The sequence below is a fragment of the Opisthocomus hoazin genome, chromosome Z, assembly GCF_030867145.1.
Source record: "Opisthocomus hoazin isolate bOpiHoa1 chromosome Z, bOpiHoa1.hap1, whole genome shotgun sequence".
NCBI lineage: Eukaryota > Metazoa > Chordata > Aves > Opisthocomiformes > Opisthocomidae > Opisthocomus > Opisthocomus hoazin.
This window is the reverse complement of record NC_134454.1, coordinates 54,808,719-54,828,574: the sequence shown is the minus strand read 5'-3', so window position 1 is coordinate 54,828,574 and position 19,856 is coordinate 54,808,719. Positions and strand designations below refer to the sequence as shown.

Here is a 19,856-nt window from a genome sequence, read left to right as displayed (position 1 = left end):
CACACAATTTTTTACACAGCTTCCTGCATGTGAGCATCCATGGCTAAAAAACATGCTACAGATTCTAGCTGCGCCTTCATTTTCGTATCAGACAGTAACTACTAGATACATTCTTTCTGCAATACACATTGAGTGCATGGCACACCTCCAGGGCCCTCAGTAGGTCTGAGTACACACATACATTTACACATCTCAGCGTACATCCATGAGGCAGCAAGGCCAGGCCAGAACTATAGAGGGTTTTTATGATGTGACATTAATTAATTTGTTATGAGTGCTCTTGAATAACATCTTTTTTCCCCTTCTTTTTTCTTTTTAATTAAATTCCATTAACCAAGTGTTACCCTTTGATTATATTCTCAACCACAACTGACTCAGCATACTTCACTTCCTGAGGTGGGAAGTACCTAATTAGGACCCCAATCTTCTTTCATGTTATTTCTTCATAATAGAAGTAGTACTTCCAGTTGCATTGGAGAGATACCACTAGAGGCGTTAGGCGAGAAGAAATCTTCCTTAGAGAAGAATCACTGTTAGCCATTGCTTTTCAAACTGTCTTATTTCACAGAGAGGTCCCTTTGCTACGCTCCAAAGAAGAAATCAAGGGACAGGTTCTCCAAGGCATTCAAGGAGAGGAGCAGGGGTATCACTCAATTACATTCAGAGTTTGTGCACCTCACAAATTCAGTGAACTTGCTCTGCATGTATATCCATGCAGCATAAGTAGCAAGCTGGTGATTTTTGACAGTAAATACCCATATACCTTGAATTAGCTGCCATGGGGATTCTGGGTGTTGACAAGAATATGGATGGCTGGCTGAAGAGATCATTTAACCTTACTAGTAATGAGCTCATTTGAAACAAGCTCCCTGCTACTAATTATCACTTGGTTCTGATTGATTCATCACCTGCTTTGGTGCTCCTATTTCATAAACAGAACATGAACTGCTGAGTTTAAGAAGCTGTGTATTATGACGATTTTGGTAAAAACAGAACTGCCTCAATATTGTGTCAATTACTGCTAGACTCATTTTCTTTCCTTTACTCCCTGTATGTGTGTGCACATATACATGTGTGAACATGTAATTATTGTGTGTCTGTGTATGGAATGGTTATATCTTATTTTAATAAACGCAATATTGCAATCTAGCTTATATATATATATATCTATATATGCACACTTTACACTAGAGAAATAAGAATTTTCCTTACCTATTTCAGTCATGGATATCCCCGGAGCTAACTGCCCATTGTTGAAAGAGCTATAGGTAAACAAGTTTGGTACAGAGGTGAGGTCATAGAGAGGTTCCTGCTTTATCTGTTTGATTCCAGTCATGTCTAACCCAGACTGGTCTGGGGAAGGCTGGGCAGAATCCACGTTATAATAACCCTCAGACTTCGGCAGGTCTATGACATGCCCATTGGAGTAGGTGCTGCCAGTTTCGTTATTCAGGTTGCTCAAGCCATTGCTGATGCTGTTGCTGTAAACCCTGGCGAGGGCTTCTGCCTCACCGCTCTGCTGCTGCCGTTGCTCCTGCAGTCGCTGCTGGTGCTTCTGCACTTCAGCGTACAAGCTATCCCTCTGCTTTTTGGACATTCTTCCAAACTTCACAGCTGAAAAGCAAAGCACAATGCAAACCATTGTCTTCTTCCATCTTTTTCTTCATTCCCCTCAAACCCACCACTTTTTGATATTTACTTTCAGCATTACTTTTGCTGTGAAAACTTGTCATTTTCTGTTGAAATGAGAGGGATGCAAAGCTTTGTACCATATGCATCTTAGAAAGGAAAATGTATTGTCTACCTGGATTTACAAGGTGACGACAATGATTCCTGTTTGACAGGAGGGCCTCAGTCAAGCAACTCACTTCCTGCTGTGAATGTTAGAAAGACCATATATCCTTTTACGTTTTTGTGTTCACTGAACAACAACCCAGAGCTGTATGAAATGTACAGTCTGCACACTGACAGCCCATGTGATTCACCAACTTTTCACAAACCTTTAAACAGTGCACTAACAGGATTAGTACTCTGGATGAAAACAAGCCCCAAAGCCTTATTATCGCATCCTTTCAATGGGGTGTTATCTTCACACTTTTTTAAAAAAATCTTACAGGTTAGAGTTAGAACCTAGAGGAAAACAACAGATCTGAAGGTAGACAGCACAAATGAATGTCATCTTTTCTACAGAGGAAAGTCTCAGGGATTTACACAATTAATTTACATAATCTCCATGCACAAATCCATGCATTCCTTCTGATGAGAGAGGGATGAAAACACCAGAGTGCAACCCACTCTCCGCAGCAGCAGGGTTCATCACACCGAGATTGAGATTTTCAAAAATGACAGGCTGATTACTGTGGAACTAAGAGGAGTAAATCCACAGCCTGCATGTACAGTGGGTCATATCTGATTATCTCCCCCCCCTTCCCCCCCATCCCATCTCTCTATAAAAATCTGGCTTTCTACTGGGCTAGATCTTGGGATCTCAGAGCAGAGGTAGTTGCTAATTGTGTTCTCAAACAAATGAGGGATACATTCAGCAGAACTTATCAGAGCACAGATAAGAGCACATTGCTCTAGAAATACCGATTTCTACATATTATGAGGTGTATTTTCCAATGCTGAGTCTTTCCAGTCCATCTGTAATTGGGATCAATTCAGAATCATCACATATATTACCACAAGATCGTCTTGGCTCTCATGTTTGTTACCCTGTAGGTAAGCTATAGCCCTTGAGAAGAGTCTGAGCCTACACATGTAGAGGAATGTGAAACTCTACAGTCAAGAAAAAGAACAGAAAGCAAAAGCGTAGTACGAAAAGGCAGTGCCACAACACCAAGTAGATGGCAGCCGCTTCAATTTATTTGCACTTTTTTACACTAAGACCTTTTTTCATTGTTGCCAATTTCAGCTTACTTGCAACGCTTCACACAGGCTGCAAGCTGCCTCACGCGAACACAGCCTGCCACTGGAATCAGTTCACGGTGCACTGCACACCCTTATGGACAACATACAATGACTGTATTTTGAAAAATGCAACTGTGTATTTTCTTCAAATTTAGAGCCTCAGTAATAAACACAAACACCCACTGTTTATTCTCATTATATATTCATTAATTGGATTCTCCAGCTGCTGTCAATTAGCATCCTGCCTCTGCATGATAAAAATGAATCTGTTACATGGCTGAGAGGTAAAAATCACATTCAATTCCTCTGTTAAAAAAATTCATACAACCTATTTTAAACTTGCAAGAGCTCTTAACATTGTTAAGTATAAACACCCTTATATAAACAATGAGAGAAGAAAGAGATGCTTTCAGAAGCATCACTCCCTTTGTCTGTACGCAGTGGTCCCTGAATCATAGGCTGGGAAGACAGTGCTGCCAGTCACACTAATGTGATACCTCAAATCATTGGAAGACATTACTTTTAGGAGGAAAGCATGTGCTGTTAAATTACTGAAATGTTACTACTTTAATCTCCTCCAGGAAGAACCGGGAACTAAGACATCAAGTAAGCTGTGTGCTAGGACCAGAAAGAGTTAGTGGTTTGAAGGCTAGACTGCAAGACCCCTCCCAGAGTGGTAAGGCTGTTAAGCAAGTGGTTTCAGTGAGACATGAGACACACTGATGTAGGAAAAGACCTATTACAGTCCAAATTTAAAACAAGTTTATAATCTGTGGACCATCTACAGAAATAGCTCTTCAAGTAACTTCATCAATGACTGTTTATTTCAAATGACACATTTTGTGTAAACTTTCTAATACAGAAAACTGCTGCCAGGCAATCAAAATTAATATAACTTGCCTTCAAAAACAGGCCATTTTATTCTTACTTCCTGACCATTTAAAACACGTCTGTAAGCTGGAAATGCCCTGCCTGAGCAGTGGTGGCTGGGCCAGGTTGGCTATGGGCAGCCTTGCCCAAGCTTCCCACTGCCCGCAGCTCTGGTGTGGTGCACGTTCTCAGCCTGTTGATCATGGCTCATTACACCACAGCTTAGAAGGTGGACCAGAGCTCTGCAAGGACCAAAGGGTCCTACTATCAGACACACTATGGAGCTTTCCTCTGGCGTAGTGTCCATTTTCAGTGCTGAACGATGAAATGTTTCTTTTGTAGAATCAGACAGGTACAGGGGGCAATGTACAAGTAAAAGAAATGTTTTTTTAACCATGCGAAATATTTGGTCAAGTGCTCTATATAAAACAAACTGAAGCCCCTAATGCTATCAAGGTGTAAATTTCTTCTTAACTGCCTGTTTACTGTCACAGACCTTTAGAGGTCCCAAGGAAAGGGATGTCTTCACACATCAATATTTAATGTTAAGATAAATGTTAATGTTTAATACAAGAGGTTATTAAACTGGAATATAAACCCACCTTTCCAGAGGTAACCTTTTTGTGCTTTTGATTCGAACAACACATGTCGCTTCTGACTCTGTTTCAAACTAATACTGCTATCTATTTTGTGATTTCCCCAACTTCCTGATGAAAATAGCCTCCTTTGTTAGCTGAATGGCAAAGACCTGTGTCTCACAGTGCATGCATTACAAAGCAAGGAGCCTCTCTCTCTTTTTCCAGAAGTCTACAGGGAGTTTAAGTAAGTCAGCAGTGAAGAAGAATTTAAAAGGGTTTAGGAGTGAATCAGGAATCTGACTCCTTACCATCTCGAGACATTCCCAGGGCAAGACATTTCTGCAGTCGGCAGTGTTGGCAACGATTTCTGTTGGTTCTGTCAATTAAACAGTTTCTCTGCCTTGGGCAGGAGTAGGAGGCATTGTTCTGCTGACTCCTCCGAAAGAATCCCTAGGGGCAAGAAAGCAAGAGAGATGGAGTATTACCATGTGCATATATGTGCACACACACAAACACACAGAGAGCCATGTAAATGACTACATTAAACACCTATTTAGTGGAATGTTGCTTATGCTATGGCTTTGCAGATATGTTGGCCTTCTATAGTGAAATTAAAGAACACTTACCTACAGTAAAGGGAAGCGAGCTTTAATCTATAAAGAATGTAATTCTACTTTGTTAAAACACAAACAATAATGTTACAGAATGTATTCTTCTTGTGCAATAATACCATGTATCATCTAACACTTGCACCTAATAGAGGAAAAGCTTGTCAGCATTCGTAAACAGATGACTTGTTCTGATTATTTTCTTCCTTTAACAGAAGAGACTGGTAATAACCAGCACTGGCTATGCATAGCATCAGAAGCTGAATTCTGCTGTTCAATTTAACCTGGCAATGTTGATCTGATCTGGAGGGACTACACGCTTCAGGAGTGAAAAGTAATTCAAATTCTAGCATCACAAAAGCACTAGGATTTAATGACTGTATCAAGTAAAGCCAACACACAAAGAAGAAAGCAACACCTTTAGATGCTACCATGAGAAAGTAACGACATTTCCCATTTCAATGGAATATAGCATTATCCATTTTATCTATGTAAAAATTGTAGTTATTCTATCTCCTAGAAGGTTTCTCTGGCCTGTTGTGGGGTATTTGGCTAAAGATCAGAGGGCTAGAAAGAGAGTATTAACCTATACCTAAGGCCGTGTGAGCTCCCAGCTGCTACAAATGACACCAAGAGGTACCATTATGGTAGAAGTGACATGAAATCGCAGAAGTGACAAAAGGAAAGAAAGCAGGGGGGAGGGTTCAAGAAAGAAAGAGAAAGGGAGAAGGCATTTCATTGTATTCTTTTCTTTCTTGTAAAATCAAGGACAGGAAGAACAGCAAGTCCAGAGAGAGAGAAACAAAGAAGTTCCTTGGCCACTTTGGCATCTTTAGACACAGGCAACACCAGGTTGTGCAGTGGGAGAGCTGAAGGACAGCCTAGCCACTGCAGGAAGCCATGAGGAGAAAAAGGGCAGAAAGCATCATTACTGAAGTTACACTAGTCACCAGAAGCGACGCCAAAGTGGTTGTGCCTTTCTGGGCTGGTTTGTAAACAGCTCTGGATGGAGCCAGAAAGAAAGGGCTGACATCATGTATCAGGCAAAACCGGTGTTACCTCCACACAGGTTGACAGACGGTAATACCGAGCAATGGAAATCGTGGCAGCTGGGCATTCTGGGGGAATGTGAGGAAGGAGGAAGGCGACTGTGTCACAGGGCTCAAATCGCCTGCTGCAGGTAGTGCCTGAAATCTCACTCCAGTCCTGGTGAACCCAGTTAGGAAGGTGTGGGGTGTCAGTAACAACAGGCAACAGGTGTGATGTCCCACCAAGGACACCGTCAGTGCTAGTTCCTGAGGCTGAGCATAAAGAGACTCACTGTGTCTGGCCCATGCTGATTTTATCAGTGATCATAGTATATCTAAAAACTAAATTAAGTTTCATGATTTGCACTTTTGAGAACATGGATGTCCTTTAGGGGAACTCTCAGAAAAAAAACGGTGGGGACTTACCTGATCCTGGATGATGAAAACTTTCCTGAAACTGTGGAAGTCAGTTTAATTTAAGGCTAAATGGATGCTAATTGCAGATATTTCTAGTCTATTTCCTGAACTTTAGAGCCAATTTTGTTTTTGACGTGCAAAGAATTTTCTGGTTTAAAGGTTTAGATTTTAGCAGCTCCTATGTGGACATGGATTTGAGAGAACAAATGAATTAAATAACATTTAAAAACCCCACACAACCATCTAGCATTGACTGTGCCGTGCCCTGTAGTTCTGTTTTTCCCCATTAAGTTGATCTCATCTCAGAAGAATTTGTTCACTCCTTCTTTGCCCCTCTTAGGAACAAATCAAGGGTTACATAATAAAGTTAATCTACAGCAGGTAATTTATTTTTTTGGAGAGACTTTTGTACTTTCTTTCTCCTGCATAAGATCTAAATGTCATCTTACAAAGTACAGACAATCCTTTCAATTCATTTTTAGGGGTTCTTTATATAATATTTGCTATATTTACTGAGAATAATTCTGTTTGGGGGAAGGAGGATGCCATTCATTACTGAGGAGCTACGGACTTAAAGACAGGTTTCCCAATATTCCCAAAACTAAAAACAAGTCTTTCTGTATCTTGAACGAGTCACTTTATCCATCACTGACTGTCAGTCTGAGGAGGTGAATGGTCATGCAAACTGCTGTCTTAATCATGACAGAAGAGTGGTAGCAAATATTTTGCTCTGGGGTAAAGCAGGAAAGATCACAAAAGGCTTCTCAGCAAAAGCAGGAACCACAGAGACAGACGGGATGGAAACCCATCTTCAGGGTTTACCCTTTCAGTGAGGATAGTGGCAGAGCCACCATTTTCTTCAGTGGGTCCACAGGTTATTCAGCTAATGCAGGCATGCACATGAAACAGCAGTAATATTTATGACAGCCCTTAAGCACTTACAATACGTGTTAGCAGCAGCATAGCTAATATAGGGACAGAGAGTTAAAGGATTTTCTGTCCGTTGAAGTTTGTAGCACCGCCACCGGCAGTACAATGCTCGGTTACTGGGTCCTGAAATGCTGCAGCTGTCTGGCGCCTGGCTCAATGTGTGTGCACGCTTGTGCAGCAGTTCTCGCCTCTTTCTGCCACATGTGGTCTCCCTCTTAATTAATTCAGATTTCTAGAGCATTCAGACAAAAGGAGCCAGAAATGACCAGTTATTAGTATGTGAGCTGAGCAAATAGTTAGTTAATTGCTGGGCAACGAAGAGCAGAGTTGCACTGCCTGAGACAGTGCTTACCTTAAAACAGAGCTCTGACAGATTGACATGCCTCCCACCGGACCCAGTGTGAAAACTGACATCTTTCTTCATAACAGGCTCACAAAACAAAATTAGACTAATTGATCTGATACTGCAAAACTGGCACAAAAACAATAGGGTTAAAACTGTGGTAAGTGGAGGAGAAGCTCTTTATCTCAATAAGCAGTCTACACACAGAGCTGAGGGGTATCATCTCCTCTCGAGGCACACAGACGGGCCAGTATTAACCCTAATCACATCTACAGGAGACTCTACCCTAACTGCTTTGTGGGCGCCAAATACCGAGACAGTATGCTGTTTTTCTGCTTGAAGTATTTTTCTCCTGCAGATTTTATGCCAATTTTGAAGTATCAGATCAATTAGTCTAATCCTGTTTCATGTGATCATCATACGAAGATGCTTATTTCTAGTCCAGTGTCACAATAAGACTGTGATATGCTGCGGGCTGTTCCATTTACAATTGTTAATGTTTCTGAAAGAAATCTGACCTTTGACAACATATTGCTTCTCAATATGTTGGCATTAAAATCTTTCTTTTGAGAATGCGCGTACTCAAATTTTCAGATTTTTCAGATGTTCTAAAATTTTTAAAGCATTAAGTAAACACAGACTTGTCATTTCACTCTACAAATATGCACCCACTTCCAAATATACCAGTTTGCTTGTTTCCACCTAAAAGAAATCAGAGATGCTGCCTCTCCATCTTTGCAATTTCACATTTACAGTCAAAGCTGAAATACCAACATATAGTATGAAATTCTGGTTTTCCATGAGTAATTCCTTAGCTAACAAAATCACAGAGTATATTTAAAGTTGAAAATGGAAGTCTTTCTTCTCTTGGCTTGGGATCTGATCTGTATTACTTGAACTAATGCCTGGGATAATTTATTAGTATGACTAAGCAGCATGGAAGGGTTTTTGCCTTTTTTTTTTCTTTTTTTGACTTCCAGTTCCCAGCAGTTGCCCTGTGCTGGAGCCTATAAGGAAGAAGATAAAGGATCCTTTTACACTACTCTTAATGTAAGGCATTTTTTTCTTTTGGAGATTACAATTCAGCCTACAGATAACACAAAGGGGATAAAATAGGACCAAACTGACACCTGTAAGCTTTTAAGATGTTGAATGGAGATACCACAACAACTTTTAATGCTACATGGATTATGTAGGAAACAAGATAAGAAATCCATCTCTCAAGCTGATTTAAGGTAGAACAGGTGTGACTTACAGTTGCCAGCCTCTGTATCAGCACTTATACTGCATCACATGCGATTAATTCATGTTTCAAACAAGGAGGTAACTCTAAAGACTGTTTGATGAAAAGGAAACCAACTAGTAAAATCAGGCATGAAATACATCTACATCAGCAGCAGGCTTTACAGCCTTTGGCACCACTTGTTTGAAAGCATTTAAGAATGTATTATTGCACACAGATGCCGGAGGCTAATGCAGATGCTGATGACTACGCTGTATTAAAATCTCATACCTTGCAGCCTTCACATGTGATGACTCCATAGTGTATTCCAGAGGACTTATCACCACAAATTTTGCATGGTATCACTTCAATTTGTGCTGAAAAAGAAAACAAGACAAATATTTTGAGGACAGAATTCTATTTCATCTTTTTCTTTCTCAAATGAAGATCTTAAAAACTAGAACTAGACAGCAGATAACCTGTTTACACCCCTGAAAATATAAAACTGCTTTGTATTGTACTGTGTGTTTCTGAATCCTTTGATTTGGCAAATTTTAACTGCTTTACATTATGTATTTTCTACCATACCCCCTAAAACTCTTCAGAAATTTAAGATATCTCACGACTAGCAAGTTTTTGCTCATATTCTCCTTTTTTTGTTTTTACTTGTTAATTTCATCATCATTATTACTAATGACAGTCATTAGAGGTTTGAAATAATTATCTAGATTGTTCTTGCTTACACATTTCAAATATTCATGACTTTTCATTTTGCTGATGTAGAATCACATGGTATATTTTGATCCATTTTTGGAAGCAGCAGAGGTGAAATTTTCAAATCCTTCAGATTATGGCTTCAAGGCACACAAAGATATCTATCCCACTGGAAGAGATGAGCTTACAAATCATTGCTTAACCTCTCCTTGTCTTCAAGCTGTTTGTTTCAGCACCAGGTTATAGGCAGGCAAGGGCCACAGAGTGAGTAGTAGCCAGTGGCTGTGTGCTGGGAGAGGCAGGTATTATCTGAAAATGTTTGAATATGGATATGCTTCAGATCCTTTTATAAACATAATGGTCCTTTAATTCAGAGAAGGAAAACATATTTCACTATCTTCCACACATTTTGTTTGCTAACACAGCCATTTTCTTCCCTCAACTACTTTGAAACCTGTGTGTGTTTCCTTTAGCAACACTATAAAAGTGCATGCTCTGAAATGTAGGGAAGGATTGTGCCTTTATTCTAGTCGGATGCATTGGGAGGAAATGGAAAAGCTATTTCCTTTCCCTTTCATTTGTTTTCCTATGTGGGATGCATGCCTTCCTGCAATTCTCCTGCTGCTTGACAGTAAGCATCATACTTGGTAAGAACCAGTACTGCTGGCAGATGTCTTCTGGGCAGCAGGGCAACAACAGCAGCAGTTCTCTGCAACACAAATCACTCATCAAATCCTTGGCAGCAAAGCTGAGAGCTTGTGTAGTAGGGCTACCCTGAGCACATGGTTTGCTAACCCTTAGTACTTTAAGTGGACACTTTCAACTCCTAAAGGGATTGGGAGACAAGGAAATAAGATTATTGTGCAGATGCTCTTCCTGAGAAGAGCATTCCATTTCAAACATGTGGGCAGTCAAAAAGGTTATAAATGCTGGAAAAAAAGTTAAAAATGACTGTGCATTGTAAGCTAAGAACTAAGTACGCATCTACAGTGGATGCTATGACAATGTAGTGATATAGTCTGATTTTTGCCCCATTTCTACCTGTGGTTACCACTTAGCACTCTTAGCAGAAGCTAAGAGTTTCGTAAGAGTTACCTTCCTATCACCATGTGATTAAACAACCAAAACTCAGAACTGTGTCCCACAGAGCCACCATATTTCCTGCTGAAAGGTGCATTGCATCCCCTACTGCCCTAGCTCTCTACTTAGGGTAGAGGCTTAACAAGGTAAACTCCAGCAGATGAATGGTAACAGGCCCTCTTCTCCAAAACGTCAACTAACTATACTTTTGGGTTGTTGTATCCCAAACGGATAAGCGAAGAGGGATGTTCATGGATGGCTAAAGAGACTTTAGTTCCCCACTGTGAGCTCAGTTTTATGAGATGCTGTCTCAGATCAAGTACATTTTTAGGCAAAGCTCAGGCAGGCAAACCAGTTTTTAAAGCTCTCCTAATCCAGGATGGGTAGAATTAATTTCATTGTAGGAAAGAGCAATTTGTTGTAAATATGTTCTGCATGGAGACATCCTAGAACCAAACACTTGCCTGTCTTTGTACTTAAGAAAGTTCATATCTAGCAATAAAATTTCGTGTGTCATGCACAATTTTTGGGTTAGCTTCTGTACCCCATTCTGTTTTCATGAACTAAGTGGTGGTAGTTTCTTTCACTTCTTAAGAAACTATTGCTCATTAGCCATCCTAGCACGATAGACACATAAAATAGAAGGCAATTCCTTACAGAAAAGCATCTTCAGTTTCTTGGCGATTTTGCCAGGTTGATCCTGCTCAAAAATTCCGATGTCTTATCCACATTGAGATCATTAATTGAGATAATTAACATTTAAACATGCACCTCCAGGTAGTGTTGTTTGAGCGTCTAGTTTGGGTAATTGCTCACAGGTCTCTGCTTGAGAGTCGTGTGGAGGGAGCAAGGCTCAGCTCTGGGATCACATGCTGCCTTATGCTGACAAGCCTCAAACACTTATGTCAATGTCAGAGGCAGGAACTACAGTGGGAATGTAAGGAAAAGACAAAACAAAGGAAGAAAAAAAAATCCCAAACAATATGAAGGTACTTTTAATGTGACTTGCATATACAGTTTGTAACTGTGATAGGAACAGAGACAGAAGAATTGATCCTGTGACACTTGCTGCATTTAGCACGGTACTCGTTACTGTGAGCCATCAATAATTCCATGCATGATTTGCAATTATAAGCACCATGTTGCTGGTAAACATTTGTGGACCAGGTCAATAAATGCTAAGGCTCCAGGTTTCAATTAATATGAAATAAATACTTTAGACTTGCGACTCATCAGTTAATTCAAACCCTTATTCAAAACTAACCATTCTATAAATTAGAAAATACAGGATGCCTAGGAAATTGCTACCATGGCTCCTTAGAGAGCTCACAGAAAAGGCAGCGTCTTTCAGACACAGAAGGCATTTGAAAATGTTTGAAAAAGTAGACTCTGCTACTGTCTCCCAGGTGTTTCTTTTTGTTCATAGGACAGCAGAATAATTTAAGGATCCACAACAGAAAACTTGAGTCATGAATTGTACAGGCCAGATGAAAAAGAAGCCACTGTATTCCCAGAAACCTCTTGAATTACTGTAATTAACACCCAGTGTACCAGGTTTCTTTTGCAGATTTAATGATTGTCAGAGGCTACTACACCTTTTTCACATTGTATCTTTGTTCAGACGCCTATAATTTTATGTTGTTTTTCGTCTTCCCTTCTCCTCTTAGACCAAAAAACAGCTTAGGGATCTGATATCCTACCTCTCTTTATAGCTATTATAAAATAAGCAGCTCACTTCTGAATTCCTTACAAGTATAAAATGCATTGATTCAGTAACATTTCCTGAATATTGAGGCAAAAATGGAAAAACCTAATAATAGTGGAGTTGCACAATGATAACTTTCCCCAGCACAGGAATAGAACTTATTTTTTCTCAATGTAGTAAACACGAGGAAGGAATAAGAGCAAAGCTGCTTATCTCCACTTCTAAAGTCCTTCCACTTGCCTTCTTACCCATCAACTTTAATAATGTGAATAAGAATAATGGTTCCTGCCTCTTTTCAAGCAATAACACTGGTCTCAACTGCCCATTCATCCAATTTTTCAACTAGCACATTCAGTTTTCATCGTATTTTGAGACTTATCACTCAATAAAAGTCTGAAAAACACCACTCTGATGTCTAAAAGAACATTTATATTTGGATACATGCTTCACTGTGATTGTTCCTTGTCACCACCTGTAGCTTCTCTTGTCAGTACCCCATGGTCATCCAGTCTCTCTGCAGTATTCATCTCTTGTTTTATACTTAGGTCTAAAGGTCTTTGGGGCTGGGAACTGCCTCTAGTTTTATACGGCACCCTACAAATTAGAATGCCACAATGGAAATTAATTAATTCTACATGACTAGTAATAACAATCACAGATTCTGGGTTTACCACCTGGAACCTAATTCGTTCTCTCAGGACAACAGGAAGAAGGGAGGAATTCTATTAAGGAAGCAAACACAAAATCATCTCACACATTTGAATTGAACAATTGGATGAAACCAAATATGTACTTCAACCCATTTTCAAACCAAGCATTAGTGATTTTCTCAAATGCTGCCCCAAGAAAAGTAAAAAAGGACACTGAGCTGCTTTTTTTCTCTTTTCTTTACCTGAAAAAAATTTACTCATGGGTACAAAATTCATTATCCTAAAAGCAGGGCAATAATCAGGTTTCAAGACTTGTTATACTGGTGAAATTAGGAACAAATCTGGAAAGGGATACACAGTTAATGTGCTGAATTCCTATTGAAACAAAGATAGAAGTCAATAAGGCAGCTGGTGTGCCTATTGTGTATTTGTGAGGACTGCGACTGACATGCATATGTTGTATCACAAGAAAAAAGCAAAGCTCATGTTTTATATAATCTCAGTTTAACATCTGATGAACTTCATTCGGGAGGACAGGACTATAATCTCCCAGACCTGTAGCTTTAGTTCCAAGGGGAAAAAAAGAGTCAAGCTTTCATTATTTAGTTCTTGATCAAAAGAGGATACTAAAGCATGCTGGGCATTAACTTTGAAGAGGAAGTCTTCTCTCTAATTTGTTGATCCAGGAGGGATTGCACTTGGAAATATCAAGGCTAATCAGAGAACTGATAGCAAAAAAAGCAGCTCCTTCACCTTCCAAGAAATCCCATCATCCTTAAACCAGAGTTCTTTGAAAAATGCTAGTGGATTGGCTCAGTTCACTTTCATGTTTATATCCCTAAGTGATTTCAAATTAAATATATTCAGTATTTTTATCTAGTTGCTAACTCTGCTTTTTTTTTTTCCTTGCATGTTACCACCAATAGAAGTTTATTATAAGTTAGGCTGCCAGCTAGACCTTAGTATCATCTTTGCCACTGGATTAGATATTCTGTGGCTTCACAGCAAGACTTCAGGTGCTTTGCATTTGTATTTAATAATCTGAAAATATACAGCTGAGGATACTAGTTATGTTTTCAGCCTGTCGTACCTCACACAGTGAGAGCTACATAGTTAGGAATATCTCAGCAAGATAATTAATGCCAGCTAATGTTAATTAATGTGTCTGTACATACAATTGCTGTCAGGCATACCCCAAATGAAGTCATTAGAGTAAGCAGATATCATGGAATTCACCCAGGAAAATAAGGTTTTCATTAAATCTTAGCATTTTTGCATAGTGATAAACACAACTCTGACTGTGAGACTGGACCCTGGACTTTGTCAGAGCTGCAAAGACTGTCAGGTCTAGTCTGCCCAGGGTCCTCTCTGCACATGCAGAAAGGCTGATGATTCCCAAATCTGTCAGTCCTACAGCTCTCGTGCAGAGATGTACAAATTCCCCAGAAGCAGAATTTCTGTGTATCTATGCTTTTCACTGGGCACACACAGTAGATTTGATCTGTACATGATCTGTAAAAACTTGTCATGAATTTCAAGGTAAGTGGTAGCCCTTGATGCTGGATATTAAGAAATCTGATAAATCATTCTCTGAAATAGAATAGTGACAGATTACTGCTAAAAAGATTGTTTTTCCCATAAATCCATGCAATTGTCAGGTCTGATTTCTTTCATGGTCTCACACTTTTAGCCAAAGTTGTTTTAGCTTATAATCAATGTCACTTGGAAGCTTTTTTGATGACATGTTTTCTTTTCCTGTTGCTTTTTCATGATTTTTCCAGTGGAAAAAAAAAAAAAGAAAAAACACCGAATTGTACATCAACTATTCCTATAAATCAACTCTGCCTTTTATTGCACGGCTACTCTAAAAAACTATGGAAAAAAAACATTTAAAACTTCAAGTTTTTTTGACAAAAAAAAGTCTTTAGGTAGTTACCATGTGCATCCTTATTGTGTACATTTATAATTTATTTTTTAAAAGTAAAAGTAAGATCAAACATTAGAAATATGCATGACAATGTCTGTAGACTGATCAAGTTTCAAAATTACATGCTATATATTTGCCTTTTTGCAGATTTTGCATATAAAGGAGATATGTTTATATATGCACTGTAGACACATACTTTGGAAGAATTTTTGTATCTGTTTCATGGCCATAATAATGTTTACAGACCATTGTCAAATGCTTTGAAATGGACAGATGAAGTAATATAAGTTCAAATTATTATGGCTGCTCCAGAGCTAAAGGTAATCTCCAAACTGCTCATATTATCTGCTCTTTTTGTGTCTTCCTGTTATATACCAATTTTGGAACAAGCCTGGAAAGAATGATCTGCACAGATTACTTGCCTTTACATTCAGCAGCGAAGGTGAAATTATAGGAAAAAAAAATGAGCACTGTAGAACAACCTTTTCTCATCACAATAAGAACAGAAAAGAGAAAAAATGTTTCTGTTCAAATGCCCTTTCTTTCCTTTCCTGAGTGTAACTACAATGGGTTTAGCAGTGTTATTTAACAATTTATGAATAGTAAAAAGTTGCTATGCTTGTGATGATTCAAGGATATAGATGAGATGAAATTTTCAGATAGATGTAGTATCTTTTATCAGACCAAGGGATACATGCTTTTAAAAAGAAATGCTTTTGGACCCCTAGCTTTTTATCACACTGTAGATACGAGCAAAGGACTTCAAGCTTAAAACAGGCTAAGGATAATTGCTCAGAGCTGAATTTCATTATGCTAATCAATTAGAAAAGCTGCAAGATTTGCAAGGTTGGATGATTCTCTGTGGAGAATCAGTAGTTGTGAGCAAAAGAACCATAAGAGTCTTAAGAGCAGTGACATAATGTTGTGAGATAATTGATATATACTTATTTTGGATTACCAGCCTTATTTTTTTTTCTGTAGAACTCATGATTCTAATGAGTTAAAAACATCTGTAAACTAACAGAAAATCTGGATTTCCTTGGGGTTATTACAAGACAGTAGTGGTCATGCTGTTCTCTAGACTCCAAATAAAAACTGTGCAGCTTTTCTGCCAAGAATGGCAGCCCAACACTCAATGAAACACCAAGAAGTTAGGAAGATGCCAAAGGCACAGAAATTGCTGCCTAGCAGCTTGTTTGTGTCTTTATTTTGGACAGGATATAGTGGTTGAAATGCGTAAGAAGCACAAGCATTTAAGGCTGTCCCAGAGTCTTGTGGCATGGTTCACAGGCGGGGAATGCAGCAGAAGAGAACTGCCTGTATCCTCTGCAGGGCGGTGATGGCTGACACAGACAAGTACAGCCCAGGGTCCAGATCCAAAAAGGTGAAAATCATCTCCCTTGTCAGAAGCTATGGCTTCTGAAAGGCTGTGCTCAAAATGGCCAGAAAGGGTCAAGGAATCAGTTAACTTAAACAACTCACCTTGCACTCTGTATTTCTGTGCAGAAGCATTTTCATTGCCTTTCAACACGGACTTCTCTATATTAATCTATGAATGCTTTTCCCTAGCATCTCATATGCATTGAAATTATGTGTGTAACTTCAAAGAGTGGTGCTACAGTAAAACAAGTTACCACACAACAAAAACAAGTTGCCAAACCAAAGGTTTGGGGTCCATAGGTGAGTCCAAATCAGAGACATTTAATTAAATTCTCAAAGCACTATACTGGGCCCCATAAAGAGCTCAGAAACTTGCCTTATTCACAGGGAAGGATTTAAGTGTATAATAAGTGCAGAATTATTACTGCACAGTCGTTACTTCCCTCAAAGACTCAAGCAATGGTTCTGCTGATACTGCACACTTTCCCTAAAGAGATTATTATGGTAATCCCAAATATTATACTACCCAAGCTATCTTATATTTGAGCTCATCAGATCCAATGTTCTGCAAATAATCTTTAGCAGCTTTAGCTAGTGTTTATATAAGCTGGTCTGGATGGCTATCAGAGCAGTGATGACCACGTTTTCTATGCAATTCTCTACACAGTAATGTACACTTGCTCAAAAAATAGCAGCCTATACAGAAAAAACGTTGCACACATAAAGTTCTCTCCTGTGAGAAGTACAGTTCATATTTATTCTGTTAACCTATTTTGCATACTTTAAGGATGCTTCACTTAAGTGGTTTACAATATAGAAGACATTTAGCAGGACAAATTCTTTTGCCTCCTTACTTGTCTTTACCCAGAAAGCTACACAGAGTGTGCCTAGTGTTTCTGAATCACTTCTTTCTGGTAGACAACAATCTACAGCTATATTTTTTTTTCTCTTCTGGATAAATGGACTGATGAACTTTGCAAGTGAAGAGCTCAGATAGCATGATAAATATTTACAGTCCATTTTGCCTGTTGAGAACTGGCTGAAATTGTCATATAGTACTCAGCACCTTAGTGGGAATTCTTTATGTTAGATATGCGTAGATCACTGCTGTACAGTTACAAAGCCTAGTAGCACAAAGACAGATGTTGCAGGAACAGGCTCTGAAGACCTTGTTTTCAAGGCTGTGGGATCACACATGACCTTATCTTTCCTTACACCCAGTCAGTGTTACTGCTTGCTGGAGCGTGGTGGAAATGAACTTAAAACGTACTTCAGCTTGCAGTGGAAGGTAGTAGCGTTTATTCTTAGCTCTGTCTGTGGCAGCACCCTCTTCTCCAGCTCTTTGCTACTGGACTGTAGGTGCAGCATCCTCACAGTCCTCACATCCTCTCCCCAGCCCCTGCCTTGTATTTTGTTCGAACATCTCCAGTGTCCTATACTTCCAGTGACACTCAGAATCTGATGTCATGCAAAATCATCAAGCAAAGTGAGGACCATTGCACAGTTCAGGTCTCCACACAGAACCAGCTGACAGCAATGTGAGCATTCATGACCGAGTTGCCATTAAACGGAGCCTGAAGTCAGCCCCTGTATAACCGGAGGCATCAAGTATAATCCTGTTCAACTCCTCTTCTACAACCGTGCATTTTCTGAACTGCCTCTCAAGCACTTGCTTTGATAAAGCCAAGAAAGGCTGCACCACCACCTTGCATGGACAGCTATAAGAAACAGCAGTGTCATGTGGGATGGGTGTTAGTAGTGCAATATTACAGTGCACTGTGAATTATTAAAAATTTAGGACTTTAAAATGCTTTCTTCTTTTGGAAATGCATAAGAGAGAAGAATCAAAACGTCTAAGTCTTTACTTCTGAAAATTAGAAAGTTATATACTCCTAGAAATAAATACAATTATAAGTGATATTTCGAATGGAAAAGTACTTTACCTTCATATAAGTAAGTGAGCTCAACATTCAAGTAACTGCATATTTATGTTTTATATTCTTCCATTTTTTGTGAAAATCTGTACTGATTTTTATTGAGGCCTTAGTATGTTCTAGTTTTTATAAATAAAATATTGGAAAAGAAAACCTCAGAGACTGAAATTTGAAAAAGTCCAAACCTCACACACAGCCAACAGGAATAACTAGTGCAATTTTTTCAGAATTTGTAGGAAAAAACTGTATTTAAAATGTCAGGCTTAGTAGGAACAAAAAAGTATTTCTAAGTTCAGAAATCACTAAATATGGTGGCATATATATAAAGTCTGATGATTTTGTATCCTAGTGCAACTTTAAAAAACAAATTTGATTTTCTTCTTTAACTATTGTTACAGCTACCTTATACATTACCTCTCATGATTCCGTATCCCAAGATGGCATTTTACTTTACAAGTTATGAAAATGTGACTTAAAATGCCTTAAAGACCATGTTAAAACATACTTGGTAGTTGCTAATGGCCTTTGCAAACTTTGAAAAACTATATTTTTCAACTTTTCTCTCTCTTCTACACATACTATATTATAGAGAAGATATAGAAAAAAACTCTCACATCTAACAATGATGTGTAACAAGAGTATGTTTCACCTGGTAAGTAATCTGCTGTGGAAATGTGGAAATCACATATAAAATAAAATAGTATTTCTTTTGCTTTACCAATTAGCCTAATACCTTATTTGTCAGACTAACATAACTGATTGCCTATATGACATCATTGTAATTAGCAAAACACCACTCTTTATTTGAATATGCATGCCTGCAAGATTGTTTAAACATTGAAATATATTAATTGATGACATCCTCAATTTCCACCAAATATTACATCCTTGTTATGAATTTTTATAGTTGTATCACTTACTGTAGCAAGAAAATGTTACAATAGTTACATTTCTGGAAATTTAGTTGTGAGAGTTTGTTTTTATCTAATTCTGAAAATTAAGCACATGAGGTAGCCCAGCACGAACCAGTGAAGAAGGATATACACTGAGCCACTCGAACATGTACATTTAATTACAGAAAAGCCAAAGGACTTTCAGGAAGTCCTGCACACAGAATATCAAGCACTACAGAGTGTGGCCCATCTGGGAGAGGCATAACAGGGGAGAACAAAGTGTTATTTTGCGCATTGGTAAGTAAAATTCTTGTCCCTGTTTTTTTTCCCTCAAACCTCAACACTCCTGTTTTGTACAATGTTTCTCCTTCCTGGATTCTCTGTAAATCTGTTTGTACATTACAATTAAAAATACTTAGGTATACCGTTTTCTGACTGCCTTATGCAAGAGACCTTCAGGAAAATTTTAGCTGATTTGACTATTACAATCATTTACTTTGATGAACAATACATTGGTAAACCACAGGGTATGAGGCAGCTTAAAAACCCAAAGCATTTTACTAAGCTAAATATATTGTATACTTGGAGTCCTGATAAAGCACTAATTAATTTACCTTGTAATGTTAAATGTTTCACAACTTAAAGCTTCTTGCCAAAATAGCTAACG

General features: G+C 38.7%; 1 protein-coding gene across 1 annotated transcript in view; it reads right to left on the bottom strand.

Moving 5' to 3' along the window:
• Positions 1 to 19,856, bottom strand: part of RORB (RAR related orphan receptor B) — a 146,323-nt gene that overhangs the window by 36,621 nt on the left and 89,846 nt on the right. The window contains exons 2-4 of the mRNA XM_075410603.1: positions 9,198 to 9,283; positions 4,667 to 4,808; positions 1,213 to 1,614 (exon numbers count right to left, since the gene is read on the bottom strand). Coding sequence (XP_075266718.1) covers positions 1,213 to 1,614; positions 4,667 to 4,808; positions 9,198 to 9,283 — 630 coding nt within the window. The remainder of the gene's footprint in view (positions 1 to 1,212; positions 1,615 to 4,666; positions 4,809 to 9,197; positions 9,284 to 19,856) is intronic.